The sequence below is a fragment of the Ursus maritimus genome, unplaced genomic scaffold, assembly GCF_017311325.1.
Source record: "Ursus maritimus isolate PB19 unplaced genomic scaffold, ASM1731132v1 scaffold_16, whole genome shotgun sequence".
Taxonomy (NCBI): domain Eukaryota; kingdom Metazoa; phylum Chordata; class Mammalia; order Carnivora; family Ursidae; genus Ursus; species Ursus maritimus.
Window position 1 is genome coordinate 44,361,315 of NW_024424008.1, and position 23,632 is coordinate 44,384,946.

Sequence of the window (23,632 nt, forward strand, 5' to 3'; positions counted from 1 at the left end):
TCTCTTGAGTATCATGAATTAAAGGAACATTTTGTACCATTCAACATGCCTCAGTGAAAAATTATCAGACTTGATTCCTCAGATAATAAAAATACATTGGGTAAAGCAGGAAATCCTTTTCCCTGAATCGTCTGCTTGGACTTTAGAGAAAACTAAGTCAGGGAATCCTCCAGTTCTGACCTGTAGCTTTTAGAGAAAGGTCAGCGAGAGTTTGGCCTCTAATTATGGACAACAGGGAAGAGTCCTGAGGAAAGAAGCACTTTGTTGATTGTTCAGGAACTACACATGGAAGCCGAACTTACTTCTTTGCTGTTTCTTGAACATGAAAGGCTTAAAATAGAGTCTAGGTATAGTTTTTAGCCCCATGTTTCTGTCAACCTCGTCTACCCTGAAAGGAAGTTCCTGGCCTGCTGAAGTTTTTCATCCATTGGACAGAGTGGGAGAACCAGGGTCTGAATTGGTTAGAGCCATTTCTGTAATTTTGCCTTTTGTATTCATCATCTCTTTATAAAAGCCTTTTATATTTCTGAGTTCTCAGTTTTAGAATATTCATTATGTCAACTTCTATAGATGGCTTGAAAAATTGAAACAGACTACTTTTAGATCACCAGAGATAGATTCAACGCTATGTTGCAACCAAGACTGAAGGTTCTGTTGATCTATGTCCAGAGAAAGAGGATGAACAATCTTCTCTGAATGATATTAATGAAAAACTAATTAGGTTTTGAAAGGATGTGCTTTCTTTGAAAGTGAGGTAGATAGGCTCTTAAGCCTAGGAGCAAAATGAAAGGATTTTGACTTAGAGAGGAGTATTTGAGAGTGTTAAGTAGAAACAATGCTCTGAGTTATACCTGTGGTCCTTGTCCTTGACCTTTTAAATCCCTGAAAAGGATCAAGTCATGAGACAGGGGAGGAATGGAACCAATCAAGACATAGCATGTCATTCTGACTTGGGAGTCAGAAAAAAACTCTAATGCACCTATTTTCTCTTATTTCTTTCTACAGATTATATCTTGTATGGCTACTTCCAATCATTCTTCCATGACTGAGTTTATCCTTGAAGGGTTAACAAAACGCCCAGAGCTTCAATTGCCCCTCTTCCTACTGTTCCTCGGAGTATATGTGGTCACATTGGTGGGGAACCTGGGCATGATCCTCTTAATTGCTATCAGTTCTCAACTTCACTCTCCGATGTATTATTTTCTCAGTCATTTGTCATTCATTGATCTCTGCTACTCCTCTGTCATTACCCCCAAAATGCTGGTGAACTTCATATCAGAGAAGAACATTATCTCCTTTCTGGCGTGCATGACTCAGCTTTATTTCTTCCTTATTTTTGTAATTGCAGAAGGCTACCTTCTGACTGCCATGGCATATGACCATTACGTAGCCATCTGTAGCCCACTGCTTTACAATATTATCATGTCCCATAAGGTCTGCTCCATAATGATGGCTGTGGTATATTCACTGGGGTTATTTGGGGCTACAGTCCATACTACCCTCATGTCAGTGTTGTCCTTCTGTGGGTCTCATGTTGTCAGTCATTATTTTTGTGATATTCCCCCCTTGTTGACTCTCTCTTGCTCCAGCACCCACATCAATGAGATACTGTTGTTTATTATTGGAGGGGTTAATACCTTAGCACCTACACTGGCTGTACTAATCTCTTACGCTTTCATTCTTTCAAGTATTCTCCGTATTCGCTCTGCTGAGGGACGGTCCAAAGCCTTTGGCACTTGTAGCTCCCATCTCATGGCTGTGGGTATCTTTTTTGGGTCTATCACATTCATGTATTTCAAACCCCCTTCTAGTAATACTATGGAACAGGAGAAGGTGTCCTCAGTGTTCTACACCACAGTGATCCCCTTGCTGAATCCCATGATCTACAGCCTGAGGAACAAGGATGTGAAGAATGCACTGAGAAAGGTGGTTGGGGGAAGGTAGTCATGCTGACAAAGGGCATTCTCAGGAGCAAGAGAAAAATGAACCAGATGAAAAGTTGTCATGGGCTTCGTGTAATTTCTTTCTCTCTTCTGGAGATAAAATTCACCATTATTCACAAAACATATATTTTATACTTGAGAATGATTGAGGCATTTTTAGAGATTATCAGATAATATGATTTTCTGATAGTCAATTTAATCTTTGGAAACTTTACATGTATTAAAGGAACAGAAGTTGAGAGAAGAGGGAGAACAAAGAAAAGGGAGGTAATCAGAAGGGGGAATGAAGCATGAGAGACTATGGACTACATTTATATCTTCATGAAAAAAATGAAGTGATGTATTTGGAAGTATAAAAAAAAGAAGAGGGAGAACAAAGCAAGATAAAAAGAATATCTTGAAGATATTATCTATTAATATTATAGTAAATTAAATATGAATTTTCAAAGTGCTTAATAACTAGAGAGTGAGTTAAGGGTTGTGTTTAAAGAAAAGTGAAGTTAATTAATTAAAAATTCCTGGACAGCAGGAGAAGAGGTAGTCTTTATTTATTTATTTACTGATTTATTTATTTATTACAGATGAACATAGGGGAAGGGAAGGAAAAATAAAATAAGATGAAAACAAGGAAGGAGACAAACCATAAGAGACTCTTAACTATAGGGAACAAACTGAGGGTTACTGGAGGGGAGTGGGTGGGGGGATGGGGTAACTGGGTGATGGGCATTAAGGAAGGCCCTTGATATAATGAGTGCTGGGTATTATATGCAACTGATGAATCACTAAATTCTACCTCTGAAACTAATAATACACTATATGCTAATTAAATTGAATTTAAATAAAAATTTTTTTAAAAAAGAGAGGTGTATTTAAACTTACTCAGAGAAGGGATTTTTTTCAGTCTGTAGGGCTTTATAGTGATATGTTGAGAATATCTAGACAGAGCTGTGAGGGCTGTAGTATTTGAGTGAAGAAAAACTTGTAGGTGGATTGTGGCATGTGTGGAGGGTGGTGGGGAGAGAGACAGACACAGGAAGAAAGAGGAGACTAGCTTAGGGTGAAGGTTAGGGAAAGAGATGTCATTATCTCAGTCTTAACAACACACACACATTCAGTACAGATCAATAATAACTATCCTGAAGTCTCACATTGCCTCTCTTGAAGGCCATCCCTTAGGCTATGATTATCTGGCACACAGTCTATTAGAGTATGGCTCCAATTTGAGGACATGAATTAATTTTTAACTTTGTATTAGAATAATAATTTTAATGACAATGATATTTCTTTCTCCCTAATTCTATAGTCTTTCCTACCCTCTGTATGAGTCCCAGGTTTTGATCCTGAGATTTTGGCTATGTCCACCATTTCCCTTTGGTTCAGGGACTCAGCCTTCTCAGAGAAGAGAAACACAGTCTCCCTGGTGGTTTCTTGCATTGGGACAGCATTCCAGGCATCAGTACATAACCTCCAAATCACTCTACTCTGAAGTACAGAGCTCTGTGTTGGCAGGTGTGTGCATGAGGTACCTGGGAATCAAGCTCTAAGATTGAGCAGTTTTGGTTTTTGTCAATGACTTACATGAGAATATCAAAGAAGGTTTTTTTTAAGATTTTATTTATTTGAGAGAGAGAGCATAAGCAAGAGAAGGGACAGAAGGAGAGGGAGAGGGACAAGCAGACTCCCTGCTGGGTGTGGGATCCTGAAGCAGGGCTAGATGCAGGGTTCAATGCAGGGCTCGATCCCAGGACTCTGGGATCATGACCTGAGCCGAAGTCAAACACTTAATTGACAGAGTTACCCAGGCACCCTGAGAATATCAAAGAAGTTTTAATCAGATTTGCAGATCTGTGAAGTTGTGAGAACAGTTAATTTAATGGATGACAAAATTATGATTCACGAAGACCTTTGGAAATGAGTGATGGATATATTTAGTGAGATTAAAATGCACATGGATGATATAAGATTCAATACTTCTACAAAAATGAAGAGAGTAGGGGAGAAATTGGTTAATTGCAGAGAATTAAGGATTTTTTATTACAATAGAGTCAATGTAAGTAAGAAAGTTAATGTTACCTTGTTTGCATTAGGTACACTTCAGTATGTAGAATGAGAAAGATTCTAGTCATCATTTGCAGTGTAGTGATCAGATATCTTGAGTTCGAATGCAGTTTATTCAGGGGCTACCAGTTTCCAAAGGCCACTGACCCTTTGTATATTCTGTGGAGGATGGCCAGGATGAGAGACTTGAAATCATACATTCGTTAATTTATTCATTCTCTTAGTCATTCATTTAACAATATTTCTCAAAGTCCAGTACATGCCTGAGCCCTTACTGGTGATAAAAGAATGAACAAAAAACACAAAGTCCTTTCCCTCATTAGATTTAGGTTTCCATTTCAAAGACAATGAACAAGGAGAAAAATATGCAATACCCTGGAATACTTTCTAAAAAAAAATTAATAAAGTACAATAAAAGGATAGAGATATGGGGGGATGGTTAGCTTACAAATCGAAGGGCTGAGGTTTTTAGTTGTGGAACTTGTTTTTACCACAGGGTATACCTAGGTTAAATGGGAGAAAGTTACAGAGAGACACACTTTTTCTCAAATTAAGGGACATTTTCTCACATTTCGCATTTCCATACCACCACCATTTGTATGTGGGATGAGATCCTGTACTGCCTGCAGTCTCCGTGTGCTAATTTCTTGGTCTGCAGATAGCTTATCCCTAGAGATGTGAAATATCTCACAAGGGGCTAATAACAAATCTCTGTGTTGGGCCCTCTATTAGTTTCCTGTGCATACTGCAACGCATTAGAGCAGAAACATATTCTGTCATAATTCTGAAGATCTGACGTCCAAAGTAGTGTCACTGGATAAAAATCAAGGTGTTGGCAGAGCCTCGTTCCTTCTGCAAGCTCTAGGGGAGAATCTGTTCTTTGCCCTCCCCACCTCCTGGGGGCATGCCTTGGATGGTAGTCGCATCACTTCAATCTCTACCTCTGTGGTCATATTGCCTCTTCTTCTACTGTGAAAAATCTCCCTCTGCTTTTCTCTCATAAACATATATTTGATTGCATTTAGGGCCTCCCTGGATAATCCAGGATACTCTGCCCATCTCAATTAATCTTAATTAAGTCACACCTGCAAAGTCCTCTTTGACATGTAAGGTAGCATTTGCATGTTTCAGAGGTTAGGAAGTAATATCCTTTGGGAGACATTTTCCAGCCTACCACAAGCCCTCTGGGAAACAAGGACCTATGAGATTAGTTTAAAATTGTATGTTCTGTCTGGGATTCTTAGAGGACTGACTGAAGCAATAGCATGAAAAAAATGACTCAGACTGTATTAGTCATAAAACCACAAAATGTTACTGTAAATCTTTCAGGATACATGTCTAAATGCCCAGAAAAAGGTTATTTATTGAGTCCAAGTTAGGATCAAAGTTTGTCAATATATAAAAATGATGCCTTTCTTTCATATTCTATATCCTAAAGGCTCATTAGGGACATTGATGGGTTCTTAGTAACAAGCACCAGTACTGGAGCTGGTCATAATGATCTCACTTCTTTTTGCTCATGAAACTGTTCAATTCCCTGGATTGATTAAAAGTAGAGTCTCTTCCATTTTACTTGACCTTCTTGAGTTTAGTTGGATAGTTTCTAAGACAGCAGGAATAGTCCTATGTGCCATACTTAACCAGCAATCCACCTCCACCACTGCTTCCATACAGAATAATTTTGCCCAAGAGAATATAGATGTATGGCAGAACATTAATTAGTCATATGTCCTAAGCTGTCTTTGAGGTGGGTTGTAGAATTATTAAGTCCTTCTTATAGTGCTTCATAATTCACAAAACCAATTTTGTGTTATATATTATCTAATTTTATGATTTCCCTGTGAAGCAGGTAGGGTTATTTTACAGATGAGAAAATTAAACACAGATCATGGGCCAGGACTGGAGGAGAAGTCTCTTGAATGTCAACCCAGGGCTCTTTCTACCTCCTCTGATAAACAATTATTGGAATGAAATTGGGCAGGGAGATAGGTTAAATAAGTGGTGGGGATTAAGGAGTGCACTTGTGATGAGCACTGGGTTTTGTATGGAAGTGCTGAATCGCTATAGTATACTCCGGAAACTAATATTATACTGTATGTTAACTAAAAACTTCAAAAAAAAAGACTTTTAGCATGACCTCTGAATAAAAGCTTAGCTGGATCACAAAAGATGACCTTCTGTGTTTGGTATAGGTCTTCCTTATTATAAAAGTTATAGCACTAAAAAATTTGAAAGATAATTTACTTAAGTCCTGTTACTTTACTGATGAAAAACTGAGTCTCAGAGAGTCTCAATGACTTCCTCAGAGTAACACAGTTATTTTAATCCAGACAAAATTATACACCCATGCTCATAGCAACATTATTTACAAGCGCCAAAAGGTGGGAAAAACCCAAGTTCCATCGATGAATAAATGGATAACCAAAATATGATATGTACATACAATGGAAAATCATTCAGCCTTAAAAAAAATTCTGACACTTGCTACAACCTGGATGAATCTTGAAGACACTATGCTAAGTGAAATAAGCCAAACACAAGAAGAGAAATATTGTATGATTTCACTCATATGCAAGTACTTGGAGTAATCAAATCCATAGAGTCCGAAAGTAGAAAAGTGGTTACTAGGGCCTGGGGAGAGGAAGGATGGGGAATTATCATGTGATGAGCACAGAGTTTCAGATGAGGGAGATGAAAAAGTTCTAGAGATGGATGGGGATGATGATCACATAACAGTGTGGATGTACATAATGCCACAGAACTGTACACTTAAAATGGTAAATTTTGTGTCACATGTATATATACACTACACCTATATACATACTATAATACACACACACACACACACACACTACAATAAAAAATAAAGGACAGTCTTTAAATTAAATCAATTTAGCTTTAGGAAGAGATTTATACCTCATTATTTTTCTCCTTTTTTTTTTTTTTTGACTGATGAAATAGTTGTGAAAAACCAGCAACTCACTGCAGACTTTTGAGAATCGTCGATCCAATTTCTCTGTGTTTCAGAATCCCCATTGGGAACATGAAATTATAAAATAGGAAACTTGGGGAATTTACTACTCTTGGGAAATATAGCAATGGGGGGGAGGACGAGAGGATAATATCATTTTTGCAAAGCATTATTATATACTGAGCACACCAGTAATCTCTAGGCTCAGTAGGTCTTGGGGGACCTGTATGTGCAGGGGAGTTAAGTATTCCTAATGATATCCCTGTGCTTGATAAACCTCAAATAAAATTGCATGTCACTTTATTCTCTGGCTTTTAAGATTAGGGAAGCTAAGTATGATTTGCTTCAAGATCCAGAGAGTTAGTACTATCCGCTGAATTTTGACTTTTACTTTTAGCCAACCAAATAATTCAATCATTGACATACAAACGTGCATGTTAGGCAACAGAAGAGGCTTTGCTCTTACTTGGCTTTAGGAAGAATCTGTGTTATGAGCAAAGTAAACAATTCCTAAGAACTTCAGTCTCTGTTCAGGACCAGGTAAGTGTGTGGTTTCATTTATGGCCGTTGTACTCCATCTGATCAAAGGGTGGTTGGCGATTAGCAGCAACACGAACCACGTGCAATATTTTGGCTTTACCAGGAGCACTCGCCCCACTGGTCTTTCCACTTGGTTATGTCCTCCCTTCTCCTCTTCCATTCATGTTGCCTTGTCACTTCTTCATTAATTGGGTCACAACCTCCTGCAGAAACGATTCCCAGTCTAAGTTCATCCAACTCTTGTGCAGAGAATGTCACCGGTCTTTCCACATGACTCTGAAGCTTTTGCTTCCGTGAAGTGCTTCCTGTTTATGTATTCATTTTCCTTATCTTCTTATGCACAAGCCTACACAACAAGTCTCTTAGAGTTCTAGATACAAGGGCAGATACAACTGCAGGTAGAGTATTAATTATTGGACAGAATATTAAACATAAATCCCTACCTCTCATCTGTCTTGAAGGAGTATTCTTAGGCCAATAGGAGTTAGAATAAGAGCCCGTTCAGCCTGCTCAGTTAATGCTCTGTTTCCTCCTGGCTTCAGAAGCACTTGCCAAAGGGCTTTACACCCTTTGAGATGAAGAGCCTTCTATGCCCCAGATCCCCCCCAGGGTGGCTCAACACTTCCAACCCCTTTCGAAATTTCAAATCTAGAGACACAAATGTTTTAACACCTAACCACCCCAAATGCTTAAAATATTTTCACCATTCATACCAAGGTGAAGGTTCTAGGATGAAGAAGAAACACACAATATTTTTCTTCATACCAAGGCAATATATTTTGTCTCTTCCATATTGTATTCCTTTCTATAATGAATATATTTCTTTTTAAAAATCACATTTTAATTAGTGTTTATTTTTTTTAAGATTAATTTATTTGAGAGAGAGAGAGAGTGCACATGAAGGGGAGGTGTAGTGGGAGAGGGAGAGAGAGAATCTGAATCAGACTCCACACTGAGCACAGAGCCCAACATGGGGCTCGATCTCACAACCCTGAGATGATAACCTGAGCCCAAACCAAGAGTTGATTGCCCAACCAACTGTACCACCCAGGTACTCCTAGTGTCTTTAGATATTGAAACTTTGAATTCATTGTTTAGTTATCACAATATTTCTTTGAAGCAGTAATTATCATTCCCCGTTCTCAGATTATAACACTGAGGTTTATGTTAAATGACTTGCCCCGTGTTGCAAAGTGGTCTGCAGTGAGGTCAGCCCTTGAAATAAACCTCCTTTGATATCAAAGCTTTTTCACTGGCTTGCTGAGCAGGCTCTGAGTTCTCTCTTGAGAAGCTCTTTTAGTATTTTTGTTATCAAGTAAATATAAGAAGTACTGAGTTCACAAAGTTGAACAGATTTCTTTTTGCTGCACTATTCGGAGCCTTTAATGAACGAATATTTCTAGCAGACTTCCAAGAGAGTCATATGGAAGTACCGGAAACGGAAGCACATCTATTGGGTTTTTTGTTATTGCTCTTTTCCCTCACAGAGCATTGTGAGCATTGTCTGAGAAATGCTGCCCTAGGCTATGAATACACAGTGCCTCAGTGTGCCTCTTTTAGGGTGCTAAGGAAGGTGTTCTTTAAGTAATTTTGAGTACATTCAATAATCTATAAGATAATGGGTTCCTCAAGTGCCAAAAATATAAATTTTTCCTTTCCGTATTTCCTCCAAGCCACAGTCAGTGTTAGGTAAACTTCTGAGATCAAGAGTATGCCCTGGATCTCTGTTAGGCCTGTTTTAAACTACTTCAGGGTGTGCGGTGTCCCCATGTTGTTCACAACACATGAGCCCTATGCCCTGTTGTTGCACATGATCAGGATTTGTCCTTTCCTTGAAACATTCTGAAATCTGAACCATCTATAACATCTCAAAAGTCCAAATCTCCTCGCAGTCTCTCTTAGGGCTTTGTAATGAGTTAGAAGGCAAGAGATGTTAATAATAGATTTAATCCACCCTTTAAGGAAAAACAGAAGAGCTTGGTGGAAAAGAACAATTTTTTTTTCTCAGAAACCAAAATTTTATTTATTTATTTATTTATTTATTTAACATATAATGTATTATTTGTTTCAGGGGTACAGGTCTGTGATTCATCAGTCCCACACAATACACAGTGCTCACCACAACACATACCCTCCCCAATGTCCATCACACAGCCACCCCATCCATCCCACCCCCTCCACTCCAGCAACCCACAGTTTATTTCCTGAGATTAAGAGTCTCTTATGGTTTGTCTCCCTCTCTGGTTTATCTTGTTTCTTTTTTTTTCCTCTCTTCCCCTATGATCCTCTGCCTTGTTTCTCAAATTCCACATGTCAGGGAGATCATATGATAATTGTCTTTCTCTGACTGGCTTATTTTGCTTTGCCTAATACCCACTCATGTCATTGCAAATAGCAAGATTCCATTTTTGATGGTTGCATAATATTCCATTGTATATAGATACCACATCTTCTTTTTTTTTAATATTTTTTATTATATTATGTTAGTCACCATACAGTACATCCCTGTTTTTTTATGTAAATCAAGAACAATTTTTTAAAATACCACAATTCAGAGGACAGACAGATTAATTTAAGAAGAAAGTAATAATACAATAAGCAATTTATAGAACAAACTCAAATGGCCAGTATCCTATGAAAATGTGCTTACATTAATTAGAAGACAAAAAAGGACAAATGCAATAATGACTCATCATGTAACATTCAACACATTGGCAGAAACAGGTAGTACGTATTGCTATTGGGGATGCAAGAAAAAGGGCAGTGTATTGCTACCAAAAAATGTGTATTATTATAGTTTTCTGGAAATCAATGTTGTACCATTTATATAAAGTAAAAATATTTAAGCTCTGACTTACAAATATCTCTCCTGGGAAATTATTTCATAGAAATAAAACACTAGTATGTGTATGAACATTTTGAAATGGCAATGTCTTTGATAATGCCAATTTTTTCAATCCAGAAAAAAGTTAACACATCAATAAGAAAATGTAATATTTAGTGGTATATCTACATCACTGAATATTATACCACTGTTTATGTTCATCAGTTGTCTTGCAGGAATATTCTAAAAGTTTTTTTTTTTTTAATGAGAAAGGAAGATACAAAAATAAATAATGTGTAATAATATTATCCTACATTCTAACCAAATGATAAAATGTGTGTTTGTATGCAAATATAATATGTAAGCACATAGAAAGTTAATTGGGGAGAAGTTAATCAAAGGTTCTATGAATGGAGGGGGGAAACAAAGGAAAAGAATAAGTGTATACTAATATAAAAATAGTACAGGGTGCTTTAGGGAGACAGGACCAGAGATAATGAGCGCTATGATTCAGTCCTGTTGACTTTCCTCTTGCAAGTCTGGTTTTGTTTAAACAGAGAGTAAAGATCCAGTTTTGCAAAATAAAGTTCTGAAGATGAAAAAAAAAGTATCCATTTTAATATACACCTCTTTTCCATTTCCACAGAGGTCTCTAAAGAAGAATGGTTGCCGGAAATCATTGCACAGCAACCGAGTTTGTGTTAGTGGGTTTAACACAGAAGCCAGAGCTCCAGCTGCCTCTCTTCCTCCTGTTCCTGGGAATCTACATAGTGACAGTGGTGGGGAACTTGGGCTTGATTCTCCTGATTGCAGTAATCCCTTTGCTTCACACCCCCATGTACTACTTCCTCAGCAGCTTATCCTTCATCGATCTCTGCTATTCCTCTGTCATTACCCCCAAAATGCTGGTGAACTTCTTAGGGAAGAAGAATATGATCCTTTATTCTGAGTGCATGGCACAGCTCTTTTTCTTTGTGGTTTTTGTAGTGGCTGAGGGTTACCTCCTCACCGTGATGGCGTATGATCGCTACGTTGCTATCTGTAGCCCACTGCTTTACAGTGTGATCATGTCCTCTCGGGTCTGCTGGCTGCTCGTGCTGGTTGCCTTCATCCTGGGCTTTCTCTCTGCCTCAGCCCATACAAGTGCCATGGTGAAACTGTCTTTCTGCAGATCCCACATCATCAGCCATTACTTCTGTGATGTCCTTCCTCTCCTCAATCTCTCCTGCTCCGATACACACCTCAATGAGCTTCTGCTTTTCATCATTGCGGGATTTAACACCTTGGTGCCCACCCTAGCGGTCTTCATTTCCTATGCTTTCATCTTCTACAGCATCCTTCACATCCGATCCTCAGAGGGCCGGTCCAAAGCATTTGGTACTTGCAGCTCTCATCTCATGGCTGTGGGGATCTTCTTTGGGTCTATCACCTTCATGTATTTCAAACCCCCTTCCAGTAACTCCCTGGAACAGGAGAAGGTGTCCTCAGTGTTTTATACCACAGTGATCCCCATGCTGAACCCTTTAATATATAGTCTGAGAAACAAGGATGTAAAGAAAGCATTGAGGAAGGTTTTGGTGAAGAAATGAGGCTTGCTTTTGGAGATTTATGGATGGGAGAAATGAAGGTCCCAATGAACCTTCATTTTTCCTTGTTATTCTGTTGTAATATGCATAGTACCTGGACTTTTAAATTCTTTCCCATCTATAATTGATTTCATTTCCTCAATGAAATAAAAGGGCATTTAGTAAAGCAGGTTTTAGTGTTCTTATTTTGGGCCAGGAAAACTGAGGTTTAGTTTTATTTTGTCTAACTTACTGTGGTAGAAGAGGAATGAGAATTCATATTTTCTCCAGTGTTATTCTTTTTTTCCTAATGGTCTGTGTTTGCTTTATCTAATATCTGCTGTGTCAGAGTGCTGAGTTTTCCGCTGATAAGAACGCTAAGAGATATGTAACTCCATCCCACAGCTCCATTAATTCTTGAGGGAATGAGACAAATACACAAGAGGAAAAAAAAAAAGAAAAGAAAGAAGGTTGTAAAAACAGTTACGGAACAAGAATGGCAATTCTAGTCAAGTAGGTCTTACTCAAATGCTTTTGCTCTTTTTTCTTATTCAGCATATTCAGAATCTCTTCATTTCTGTTCCATTTCTTTGTTGACTCTCCCTCTCTCCTTCTCCTCCCTCCCTTCTTCTCTCTCCTGTCTCTCTCTCTCTGTCTTTCTATCTCTGTCTTGTGACATGATGGTTCTGTACTAAGGGACCTCTGAGCAGACATTTTCAGGACTGTGTGGGGTTTCCACTACCTGTTGCAATAAAGTTTGTAAAACATGCCTCACAGGGAGGGTATAACCCCCACATTTGTTGCAGCTGGAGATTGTTCTCAGTGGATTCCTGAACTGAGCTGTGGTTGATGTTTCCGAGCTTGTGTTCTTACTGCATAAGTAAGTACCACACACTTTAGACATGTCTTTCCTGGGTTTTCACACATTCTGGGTCTCATGTAACATTTCTTCTGTGTTTGTTTGTTGTTTGGGGAAAGGTTATAATGAAATAAGCCTCTGATGTTTTGCAGCCCTCGGCTGTTTTCCTCTACCTCCAAGGAATGTTCTATGGGATTTCTAGAGTTTTAACTTCCATCTCATGTTGCTTCTCTTCACTCATTGTTATGTGTTAAACCAGCAGGTGAAATGAGCTGCCTTTCTCCCTTTACTTTTTTCTTTTTTTGCCTTTACCAGTGTGGTTTTTACAACATTATTCTCTGGATTTTGTCTTGGGAAATTATTCTACTCAAAAAATATGAAATCAGTAGGTCTGGATCTGCCAAAATTCCACTGTTGTAACAAAGCTTACCTATTTTTAGCTTCCTCCTTTTGATAATACCACCAAGAATACATCTTCCCACTGGTTTGTTTAATAAGGTCCTGGACTTTATCATGGTCTTGGCCACCTGTCCCTTAATCTGTCTTCTCTTCCCTATGCCTTGCTCCATATATTTCCTTCCTATGTTTTCTCAGTGTCCAGTTAATGTCTGTATCTACTCAGAGAGTCCCATCCCTTAAGACCTTTCCATCTTGAAAACAAACGTGTGCTATTTACTGCTTTTTAGTAGTTTTAATATGGCAGTGAATAATTTCCTGGATTCAGGTTCCTGGTTTTCAAATTATTTTCTACCACATAGATTTAGAACCCCTTACCTTCCCTCCCCTTCCTGTCTCTCTGTCTATCTGTCTCTCTCTCTCCCTCTCCCTCTCTCTTATTCTAGTTTAATTAACATGTTTTAGTTTATTTTCTTTCTTTTTTTATATTGTTCCTGTCATGTAGGAGCAACCTTTACAAATCACTTGATTTCCTCAACAGACTTAATTCCTAGAAATAGAATGTTTCATCCAGGTCTTTAAGCTACCTTCTTAGTCTTCAGGTTTGCTATAATTTCACTGAGCTGTTTTTCTTTCTCAATATAAGAAGATGCAATATTCTTTTTTATGGTAAGCCCCCACCCCATTTGTATTTGTTCATTAATGAAATCTACCAACGGTTTAAAGAGAAACTCCTAATTAGAAGATAGGAAGTTAAAGCCCTGGGCAGAGCTTATGTATTTATGAAATTTAGGGACAAGTTGAGCCCACTCAGTGGAAGTTAACTCTTGAGCCAGTGTATAAGCCACAAGAAATGAAGGTTAGACTCTCCACAATGCCATGTCTGAGTCACAAAGGCAAGTAAGGCACCATAGAGGAGTGATATAGTTTAAAGCAGCCTAACCACCCTGTCAGACTAGTCTTGGAACCGAATATTTCTTGAAGACATGGCTGAAAAATAGAGTGGAAACAAAAAATAATTGTGTAATAAGAGTTTATATGAAAAGGTCCTCTTTTCCCTGTAATGAAATCATTACCTCCTTGGGAAAACTTCCTCTGTATGTCCACGTTTAAGCTGCAGCAGTGTTTGCTTGTGCAATTGCTGAGATTGGCTCAATTTACCAACCTGCATTTGCCAAGGATCATAGGACACAAGGCTTTGTGGAGGCTTGCTTAGCTCACAGTTTTCTTTTCTTTTTTAATTTAAATTCAATTAATTAACATACAGTGTATTATTAGTTTCAGAGGTAGTGTTCAGTGATTCATCAGTTTTACATAATACCCAGTGCTCATTACATAGCTCACAGTTTTCAAGGGACATGTCCTCTGCTGAGGCATTTGCCTTTGCTTAAGGCTCATCACTAGCAGTCTGGCCTCTGCAGAAGTGAATGTACACCTGCATAAAATTATTCATTCACTTTTGAACCAATCTGCTGTGTATTACACCTATGAAAGTTAGAATTCCACTTTGTGAAAGCTTTAGACTCATAGCCATTTGCTGGGATCTTATTAGCTAAAAGTTATGCATAAACTATAAACTATATAAATATCACAAAATAAGTGTGACTTCATGTCACCGAGTCAAAATCCCCTCTCTCTATCAAAACCCCAAAACTCCTAGGTGTACTTTTGCTCTTAAATCTACTTCTCCTGTTAATTTATTCATAACAGTGATCCAATATACAAGATACAGTAGTTTGAGAAAGTAAAATATAGATCACTTGTTCTTCGCTAATAGAAAAGGTAAATAAAAAATCTGTCAAGTGAAGACCAAAATGTCTTGTACATCTTTATTATTGGTAAAGGTATATTTTGGGGCAAGTAAACTTTTTAAAACTAAGCTCTAGAATTAGGCAAACTTACTACTCTAATCACAGAAAGTGCAGGATTTCTGCAGGTCTCTACCTAGAGGTCAGATTGCATGGGGAAGAGTAACCAAGAATACATTCTTTCTGGATGTATACGAACTTTCAAAAAGAAAGGAATGGTTTCTCCTTTGAAACTCACTACTCAGATAGGTCATTCCACCTCTGTACTCCGGAGGAGTAACTTAGGGTGTGAAGTGGGTCTGGAGTGTTAGAGTAATAGGTATTCCTCCCCCTGGATGAGAACATCAAGAATGAGGGAGGGGAGTCTCCTCCCCTTTCCATGGACTCCTAGAATTTAGAAAAAACACATTCCAGTCAATTCAGGGGGGGAAAAGGCATGCCTGTGTTTAATAAAAATAGAATCAAGAAAGAAGATTCAAAATTAAGTTATGACAGAAATTCTAAGTAAGTCTTATGAAAAATGACAGAAGACCCTCTTTCTGCTTAAAAACACTTATTCATATAACATAATATAATAAAAAATTATTTTTAAAAAAACCACTTATTCATAAACTTACTCAGATGATTCTTACTCCAGAAGGAAAAGTCAGAACCAGTAGAAAAGAACAAAAGGATTTTAGCTGACCAAAATAAAAATATGTAAAATATCCTTATAAATTCATATAAAAAAGACTAATACTCCATAGAAAAGTAGTCAAAAATTATTCAGTGAATAAATATAAAAAATATATGAATGCAAATTAGCATGTTAAACTTGTCCAACTCTATTAGTAATAAGCATTCAAATAAAACAATTGTAACATGCATGCTTAAATATCTATATTAATTTCTATAAGACAGTTTGATAGTATGTATTAAATATATTGAATTGTAAATTCTTTGTAGGCTTTTACCAAGTTATGGAATTTTTAGGCATGTATGCTTAAAAAATAAATGTCATATTGGCAAAGATAGAGCTACAATGATATTAATTGCTGTGCTATTGATAATTACAAAAATAAATTGAATTAAATGACCCTCAGAGATATAAGCTGAAATAAAAAATGGTGTAAATATACAGTAGAAAGCAAAAGCAGTCATAAAACAATACTTAGTGACATGGATCATAGCCAACGTATATTGAAATTTTAAAAGACATGCATGGCAAATGGCATACATAAACATAACTCACTAGGATAAAAAAAATCCCTAAGGCATTAACATTCTTTCTTATTGCTTTCCAATTACAATAATCACATAACATGCAAATGAATAAGGATAATATTAGAGGGATGATTTAAAAGTCATTTTTGTGTGTATCTGTGTTGAGTGCAGGGTATTGAAGTCTTATCTTTTACTCCAAGCATTTTTGGACATTCTTCACTTGATCTCATGAGTTTTTATATATGTACAGACACAAAATGCACTAAGAATACAACTCCTTGAACTTTTAATTATGTTTATACCTATTTAGTGACTATCCAGATAAAGATATGAATAGAACGTTAACATCACACCTAAAGACTTTCTCATATTTTTTCCCAGTCAGTATCCACTTTCCTCCAAGAGGCAGCACTAGTACAATTGGATAGTTTTCTTGCCTTATTTTGAACTTCATATAAACGGAATCATAACAGTATATCCCCCAGTGACTAGCTTATATTACTCAAGAATTTTTCTATAAAACTTACCCATGTTGTGGCATGTCTGTGTAGTCTCCATTGTACGAATAAAACACATTTTATTTATCCATTCTCTTGTGTGATGGACATTTCATAATGTGTTCAGTTTGGAGCTATTATGATTAAGTTTCTATGAATATACTTTTACTTGTCTTTTGGTTGATATATATCCCCATTTCTTTTGGGTATATATCTACATCTGGGTATATGTCTACTGGCTTATATAGTAGGTTATTTAACTTCAGAAAATATTTACGTTTAGAAAACAATGTCAGACTGTTTTCCAAGGTGATTGGTAATGCCATACTGCCACCAACAATGTATGCAATTTCCAGCTACTCCAGATCCTTGTCAACACATTTTATTGTGAGTCTTTTCAACTTTCGCCTTTGTGATGAATAGGTCACAGTATCTCATTATACGCAACCCCCTAATGTCAAATCATGTTGAAAATGTCACCATACATTATTTGGCTATTTGGCTATACTTTTTTCATTGCAAAGTATTTTGTCCAGAACTTTGGGTAGATGAGATAATGATACCTGCTTACATTTGAATCTCTCCATATGCCCTCCTCAAAGCTATGTAGATCAACTAGCAGAACAGGTAAAACACATAAACACTACACCTTTAGCACAGCTAGGTGATAAGAGCACTACCAACTTCAAATAACCTGTAAGCAGGAAAAATGACAGTAGATTCCAGCAAAGGTATTGGTGCCTGAGAATTAAAAAGTCCATCTTAAATGCAAAAAATGCTGAAAAACTCAAGCTGCTAGACCAGGAAAGAAATCTAAAAGGGGCACACAATACACAAGACGTAATTTTAGAGAGGCAACATTTCTAGGGGAGAAAAGGATTAAGTGAAGGAAGAGAGCTTTTGGAGTCTAGATGGAATGGAGAAAAGAAAAACAAGGAGAGAAAGGGAAAATCCTGAAATAAAATAAATATAAAAAAAAGCCCTAAGAAGAAGAAGAAGGACACACAATCTCTTTCCCTTTGCCTCTCCTGCAGAAAGTAGACATCCATTTAGGAAATTTCATGTCCTTATAACTACGGATTACAGGAAATTATCTCAAAGAGTAAACCTTGATCCACCACAGGCAAAACTCACCTATGGTAAGAGAGATAAGAACAGTAGTGATTTGGTGGTGGGGGTATTGTAAGTCAACAGAAAAGAACACCAAAGCCATATAAAAAGAAGAACTTATTAGAGGGTAGAAAAAACATGATTTAAAAAATCAAAATCCTATTGATTTTAGAAAAAAAATTAAAAATATGAGTCTATGGCTAAATTAATCAAGGTAAAAGAGAATAAATAAATATGCAAAGTAAAAAGGGTGAAAGACAAACCATTAAAACAGAGGCAGTTAAGGTAAACCATGAGAAAAAAATTCATCACTTTTTTTTAAGATTTTATTTATTTGTCAGAGAGAGAGAGAATACGCGTGTGAGCACAAGCAGGGGGAGTGGCAGGCAGAGGCAGAAGCAGGATCCTTGCCAAGCAAGGAGCCCAGTGCAGGACTCCATCCCAGGACCCTGAGATCATGACCTGAGCCGAAGGCAGGTGCTTAAGCGGCTGAGCCACCCAGACAAACCAAAATTTGATATCATTGTATGAATGAGCTTTAAAACTTAAAAGGGCTGGGTTTTTTTAGAAAAATACAGTTTACCAATATTTTACTACCAGCAATGGTAATGCAGGTCAATTTCCATTTAAGATTAAAGTTATCAACAAACTACCCCAGAGAAAAACACCAGACCCAGACTGTTTCAAAGAGCGATTCTAGACCATCCACTTTTCTTTAACTGGAGTGTGGGGGCAGATGGAGGAAAGAATTTTGTGCGTACCTCATATTTGGTGAACAGGGTCTTGTGCTTTTTCCTGAGATTTTATATGTTGAGTCAGAATTCACTCCACCTACTCAAGAGAGGAAGTTATGCCCATTGGGATAGTTTGGAATTCAGTTCTTTGCTAAAATTGAGTGTGGAGCTCTGGAGACTGCTTCCATTAGAAAAGCACTTCTTGGGGCGCCTGAGTGGCACAGTCGTTAAGCGTCTGCCTTTGGCTCAGGGCGTGATCCCAGTGTTCTGAGATCGAGCCCCACATCAGGCTCCTCTGCTGGGAGCCTGCTTCTTCCTCTCCCACTCCCCCTGCTTGTGTTCCCTCTCTCGCTGGCTGTCTCTATCTCTGTCAAATAAATAAATAAAATCTTTAAAAAAAAAAAGAAAGAAAAGCACTTCTTAAATTGGAGTTCAGAGGTCTGAAAACTTGGATAGGAAGTTTATTTTCACTAATCTCTAAATTAAAATTTAACATTACCTTTGAGTCAGAATCTTAGTAACGGATCATGTTAAAATATGTAATTATCTATGACTTTGTTATCAACAGAATCGCACATATTTTCCTATCACATAAAGCTGTACGTATGTCAAAGGGGTTCTTAGGATGAAATGGAGTACTGATCATGAACATTTATAACCATTGCTACTTCAAATTATAGTAATTATTAGATCTGCAACTAGATCCTGTGATTTAATTCACTAATAAAGAAATCACAAATTTATTTTAAATATTTTGATGCCAATAGTTTATTATAATGTTTAATCATATGTGTTTTATACAGTTAGAAACATTATTCTAAGAAAAACTCTAATTCTTCATCTGGCCACCTAAATAATTGCTGATCCAAAAAGGGATTAGGAACCTCCACATTCTAGAAAGTCAGTACTGGTTGTATGTAATAGCTCTTCTTAATATCTTCCACATACGTAATATCTCTTCCTAACAGTGATTTACAGTCTCAGCCATAGAAGGACAAGGAATATAGTTTTGTCCTCAGCATCAGTCTGCTTATCTCTAAAATGATGGCATCAGTAGGAATTCCCACAATTTTGTGAATACAGAAATTTCTATCACCATCCTTTGATGTTCATTTCATGGATTTTTTTAAAAAACTATTTTTATATTTTATTTTATATATTTACTGTATTTATATTTCGATCAGTCATTCTATAATTTGTGTTTATTTGTCATCCTTACTGGTAAATCAGGTTCATATTTTGGTTTCTTTCAATATTATGTAAAGGGACACTATGGAACTTAAACAGAAAGTACTCTTATTCTTACATGTGGGGGTGGGAAGGGATGTGGAGCGCTATGAGAGAGTGAGTATGCAGAGTTGGGGAAACACAAACAGAAATAAAACTGAGGAGAAGGGAAATGTAAGGGGAAAGAAGTATCTGAGTCTCAAGTTTCATCACGAAGAAAATGATAAGTTGGATTAGATATGTTTCACTACCATTAGAGATCTGCATTATTTTTCTGGAATTTTCTGCATTTTGATAATATCAAGCTTAGTTAGTAAACTAGGCAGGAAATTCTGAACTGTTTAGGCGTAGAGTAGAAACCTAGAAAATGTCATCTAGTTTATCTTCATATAATCTAAGTGAGGAAAATTACTTTATAAGAATTCCTTCAATCTTTACCAATACGAAAATAACCAAGACTATATAGAATTTCTGTTGGTGATTTTTACGTAATTCAATTGTTAGTATGGTCACTGCAATATTATGAGTTTCCAAGTGTATAATTTCTTTTGAATTTATTTGTTGATGTTGTTCTGTGAAGAGGTTTCCTTTTTCTACTACTTTTAATTTTGTTGTCATTATTTTTGTATCAGTAAGGACCTATAGATTTTCATAAACCATCCATTTTGATGTTCAAATTGTCCTAAATGTGTCCAGAAGAAGCTCTTTCCTTTTGACCTATCTCCATAAATTTGGGCACTTATTTATTCTCTGGAATACTAAGCGATTCTAGGCTCATCATGGATTTTAGGTATCCCCACCTTGGAATCTGCCATTTCTCCATGAAGTCCTGGTTTCTTTCAGTGGGGTGTGATAGTTAGAAACGAAATTATCATTGGATAATGGACACGAACTTTGTTTCTAGGCCCATTCAGTGGCTTTCCACTGGGTTTTTTTAGAAAAATACAGTTTTCTTACTCTTTAGTAAGAATAATCTATTCATCAGATCAGGCCATTCTTCTGTTCGAACCCTTCAATGGCTTCCCATTTCACTTAGAGGAAAGTCAAACCTTTCAAACTTGCCTTAAGGCCCTGCTTTTACCCCCCTCCCCCACCATCCTTCTGATACCCCCTTTCATGACTCTGCCCTCTTTCACTCTCCTTGAAGCACACTCTCCAAGCTACAGTCCCTTAAAAGTGCCTGAACATGCTCTTCTTTCAGAGATTTTATTTGATGTTCTCTTTGCCTGATGTTTTCTTCTATCAGTCAAATAGCTTGCTTCCTACTTCTTTCAGGTTTCTAGTAAATATTAGATTTCTCTGACCTCCATGTTTGAAAGAGCAAGCCTCTCCTCCCTCCAGTGCCCAGCCCCCTCCTCTGCTTTAGTTTATTCCATAGCACTGATCATCACTGGATATAGTATGTATTTTCTTGTTCATGGGTTCATGGGAGCAAATGCTCCCAACGAAGATAGAAATTTTTGTTTGTCTGGCACATAGTTGCCTAGCAAATATGATTGATTGACTGACTAAATGAATGAATTTTAATGGTGTGTTGAGGCTCAGGGATTATTCTGAATAGTGGGAGAATTAATAGTGAATAAGTAAGGGAGTCATCCAGAGGGAAGTCATCTTGAGATCCAACAGAGAGGAGTCAAACTATGCAATAAGTTGGAAAGAAAATATGTAAATCAAAATTACAGTGAAAACTAAAAATTAGAAATCATTTTGTCCCTTTCTGCCATCCCCCACCCAACCTTCACCCCGTTTGACATCTCCACAAGACAGATCTTATTTTTGGTGGTTCTAACAACAGCTAGAAGTCTAATGACAATACTATTTCTTCTTGTTTACTAGCAACTAGATTCCCTTCAAAGTCTACTAAGAAATGTTCATTGCTTCTGTAACCCTCTTGTGTATTAAAAGGCAAACTCCTGAGGGGATTTACACATTCAGCCATTATTAGATATTACAACTTTAAAATAGGTTTGATTAGGACATTTCAGTTTAGCAAGGACGAATTACAGAAAGGAAGGTTTCTGATGTATATATATTTAAACTGGGTAAGAGTGTAAGCTAGGAAGTCTGTTTCCTGAGTGGCTAGACGAGGTATAGTAAAATGATACTAGGTGTTGGGAGTAGGGGAATCTAAAGAGGAAGTAAGGGTCACCGAAAACAAATCATTCAGACAGTTTAGTTTAAGATGGCCTTTGATTTGAAACTGATTGATTACTCTGAAAAACAAGAATAAAACTTCAGACAAGATCTATGTTCAAAGCTGCTATCTCTTTTAAAAAGTGCTGTTTTCTATGCTGACCAAGAAAGTAACCCACCATTTAGAACTTTTTTAAGGGATTCTTTGACATCCTTGTTCCTAAGGCTGTAGATAAGGGGGTTAAGCATGGGAATCACTGTGGTGTAAAACACAGAAGCCACCTTCTCCTGTGTTATGTCACTGGTCGGTGGTTTAAAGTACATGAAGGTGATGGAGCCGTAGAAGACCCCAACAGCTGCAAGGTGGGAGCTGCAGGTACTGAAAGCTTTGGACCTGCCTTCAGCGGAGCGGATGCATAAGATGCTGGAAAGAATGAAGGCGTAAGAGATGAAGATGGCTAAAGCACATGCAAATACATTGAATCCAACCAAAATCATCACCAAGAGTTCCTTGGTGTAGTCTCTTGAACAAGATATATCCAGAAGAGGAAGGATGTCACAGAAGTAATGGTGGATGATATTAGTTCCACAGAAGGATCGACTGGATATGTAACTGGTGTGGACCAAGGCTCCAAAGACGCCCACTGTGTACACACTGGTGACCAGGAGAAAACAGATTCTGTGGGACATGGTGACATTGTAGAGCAAGGGGTTACAGATGGCAACATAGCGGTCATACGCCATTGCTGTCAGCATGTAGGAGTCATCAATACCAAAGAAGCAGAAGAAAAAGAGCTGGGCCATGCACTCAGGAAAGGAGGTGAAATTCTTCTCTGAAACAAAGTTCACCAACAGCTTGGGAATTATGACAGTGGAGTAGCAGAGATCTATAAAGGACAAGTTACTGAGAAAATAATACATGGGTGTGTGAAGCTGAGAACTGATTCTGATTAAAAAGATCAAGCCCAAATTTCCCACCATGCAGACCATATAGATCAATAGAAACAGGAAGAAGAGAGGGAGCTGGAGTCCTGGCTGGTCTGTTAACCCCTCAAGGATAAACTCAGTTACCAAAGAATGATTTCCTGTTTCCATTCTCCCACTTGTGATAGGCTGAGGGGTTCAGGGAAGAGGCTTTTATTAGAGAAACATTGTCATCTGACAGAATTTAGTGATCCAAGATCCAATGAATGACATGATTTCTAACTGACACAGAATTTCCAGAAACCAAGAGACTAAAACCTATTTTTAGTTGAAGCCTTTATCAAGATGTTGATGGTTCATTTGGCTTCAGTGTTTATCATTACTATCATTAGATAGTTCTAATGATCTATCATTAGATAGATATCATTACATATCATTAGATAGATCTAATGATCTATCATTAGATAGATCTAATGATCTATCATTAGATCAAGTGACATCTAGAAGTAAAACTCGTTTCGTCTCCGCAAATTAAATTTTAAACTCTCCTAGAAATGAAAAATAACCCTTGTGTTATTCAGTCACCTTCAGAGAAACTCGACAGAACTGCTGCCAGACTTTGCTGGTTTTCAATCCGCAGCAGCCTGTGTTCTCCTCTGATGTCTCAGAACTTAACCTCTCCCTCGCTGGCATCCCTTGGATTTCCCCCCTTGTGGCTTCGGCGTCTTCAATGTGCTCATTCAGTCTGGCACCCCAGACTCACAGAGTTTCGCTTTCCATTTCTGCTCTGAGTTGCTGGTTTTGACTTTTCTTACCCATGTTATTACCCAGATAGGAGAG

General features: G+C 37.5%; 2 protein-coding genes across 3 annotated transcripts; one reads left to right on the plus strand and one right to left on the minus strand.

Moving 5' to 3' along the window:
• Positions 1–993: 993 nt before the first annotated feature.
• On the plus strand, positions 994–11,925 carry LOC103656262 (olfactory receptor 8D1). 2 transcript variants are annotated; one of them, XM_040630699.1, is made up of 3 exons: positions 994–1,338; positions 9,244–9,247; positions 11,324–11,925. In XM_040630699.1, the coding sequence occupies exons 1-3, from the start codon at positions 1,018–1,020 to the stop codon at positions 11,923–11,925; spliced, it is 927 nt and encodes a 308-aa protein (XP_040486633.1). In that variant the 5' UTR covers positions 994–1,017. The 2 variants fall into 2 exon arrangements, with proteins under 2 accessions (XP_040486633.1, XP_008681842.1); XM_008683620.1 differs by lacking the exons at positions 994–1,338; positions 9,244–9,247 and having other exon boundaries at positions 10,999–11,925.
• A 10,096-nt stretch (positions 11,926–22,021) lies between these two features.
• On the minus strand, positions 22,022–23,069 carry LOC103656272 (olfactory receptor 8D1-like). Its single transcript, XM_008683632.1, has one exon. The coding sequence runs from the start codon at positions 22,961–22,963 to the stop codon at positions 22,022–22,024; it is 942 nt and encodes a 313-aa protein (XP_008681854.1). The 5' UTR covers positions 22,964–23,069.
• Positions 23,070–23,632: the final 563 nt, after the last annotated feature.

Excerpts from the sequence above, each read along its gene's own strand:
- LOC103656262 (XM_040630699.1), top strand. The coding sequence starts at position 1,018 with ATGGCTACTTCCAATCATTCTTCCATGACTGAGTTTATCCTTGAAGGG.
- LOC103656272 (XM_008683632.1), bottom strand. The coding sequence starts at position 22,963 with ATGGAAACAGGAAATCATTCTTTGGTAACTGAGTTTATCCTTGAGGGG.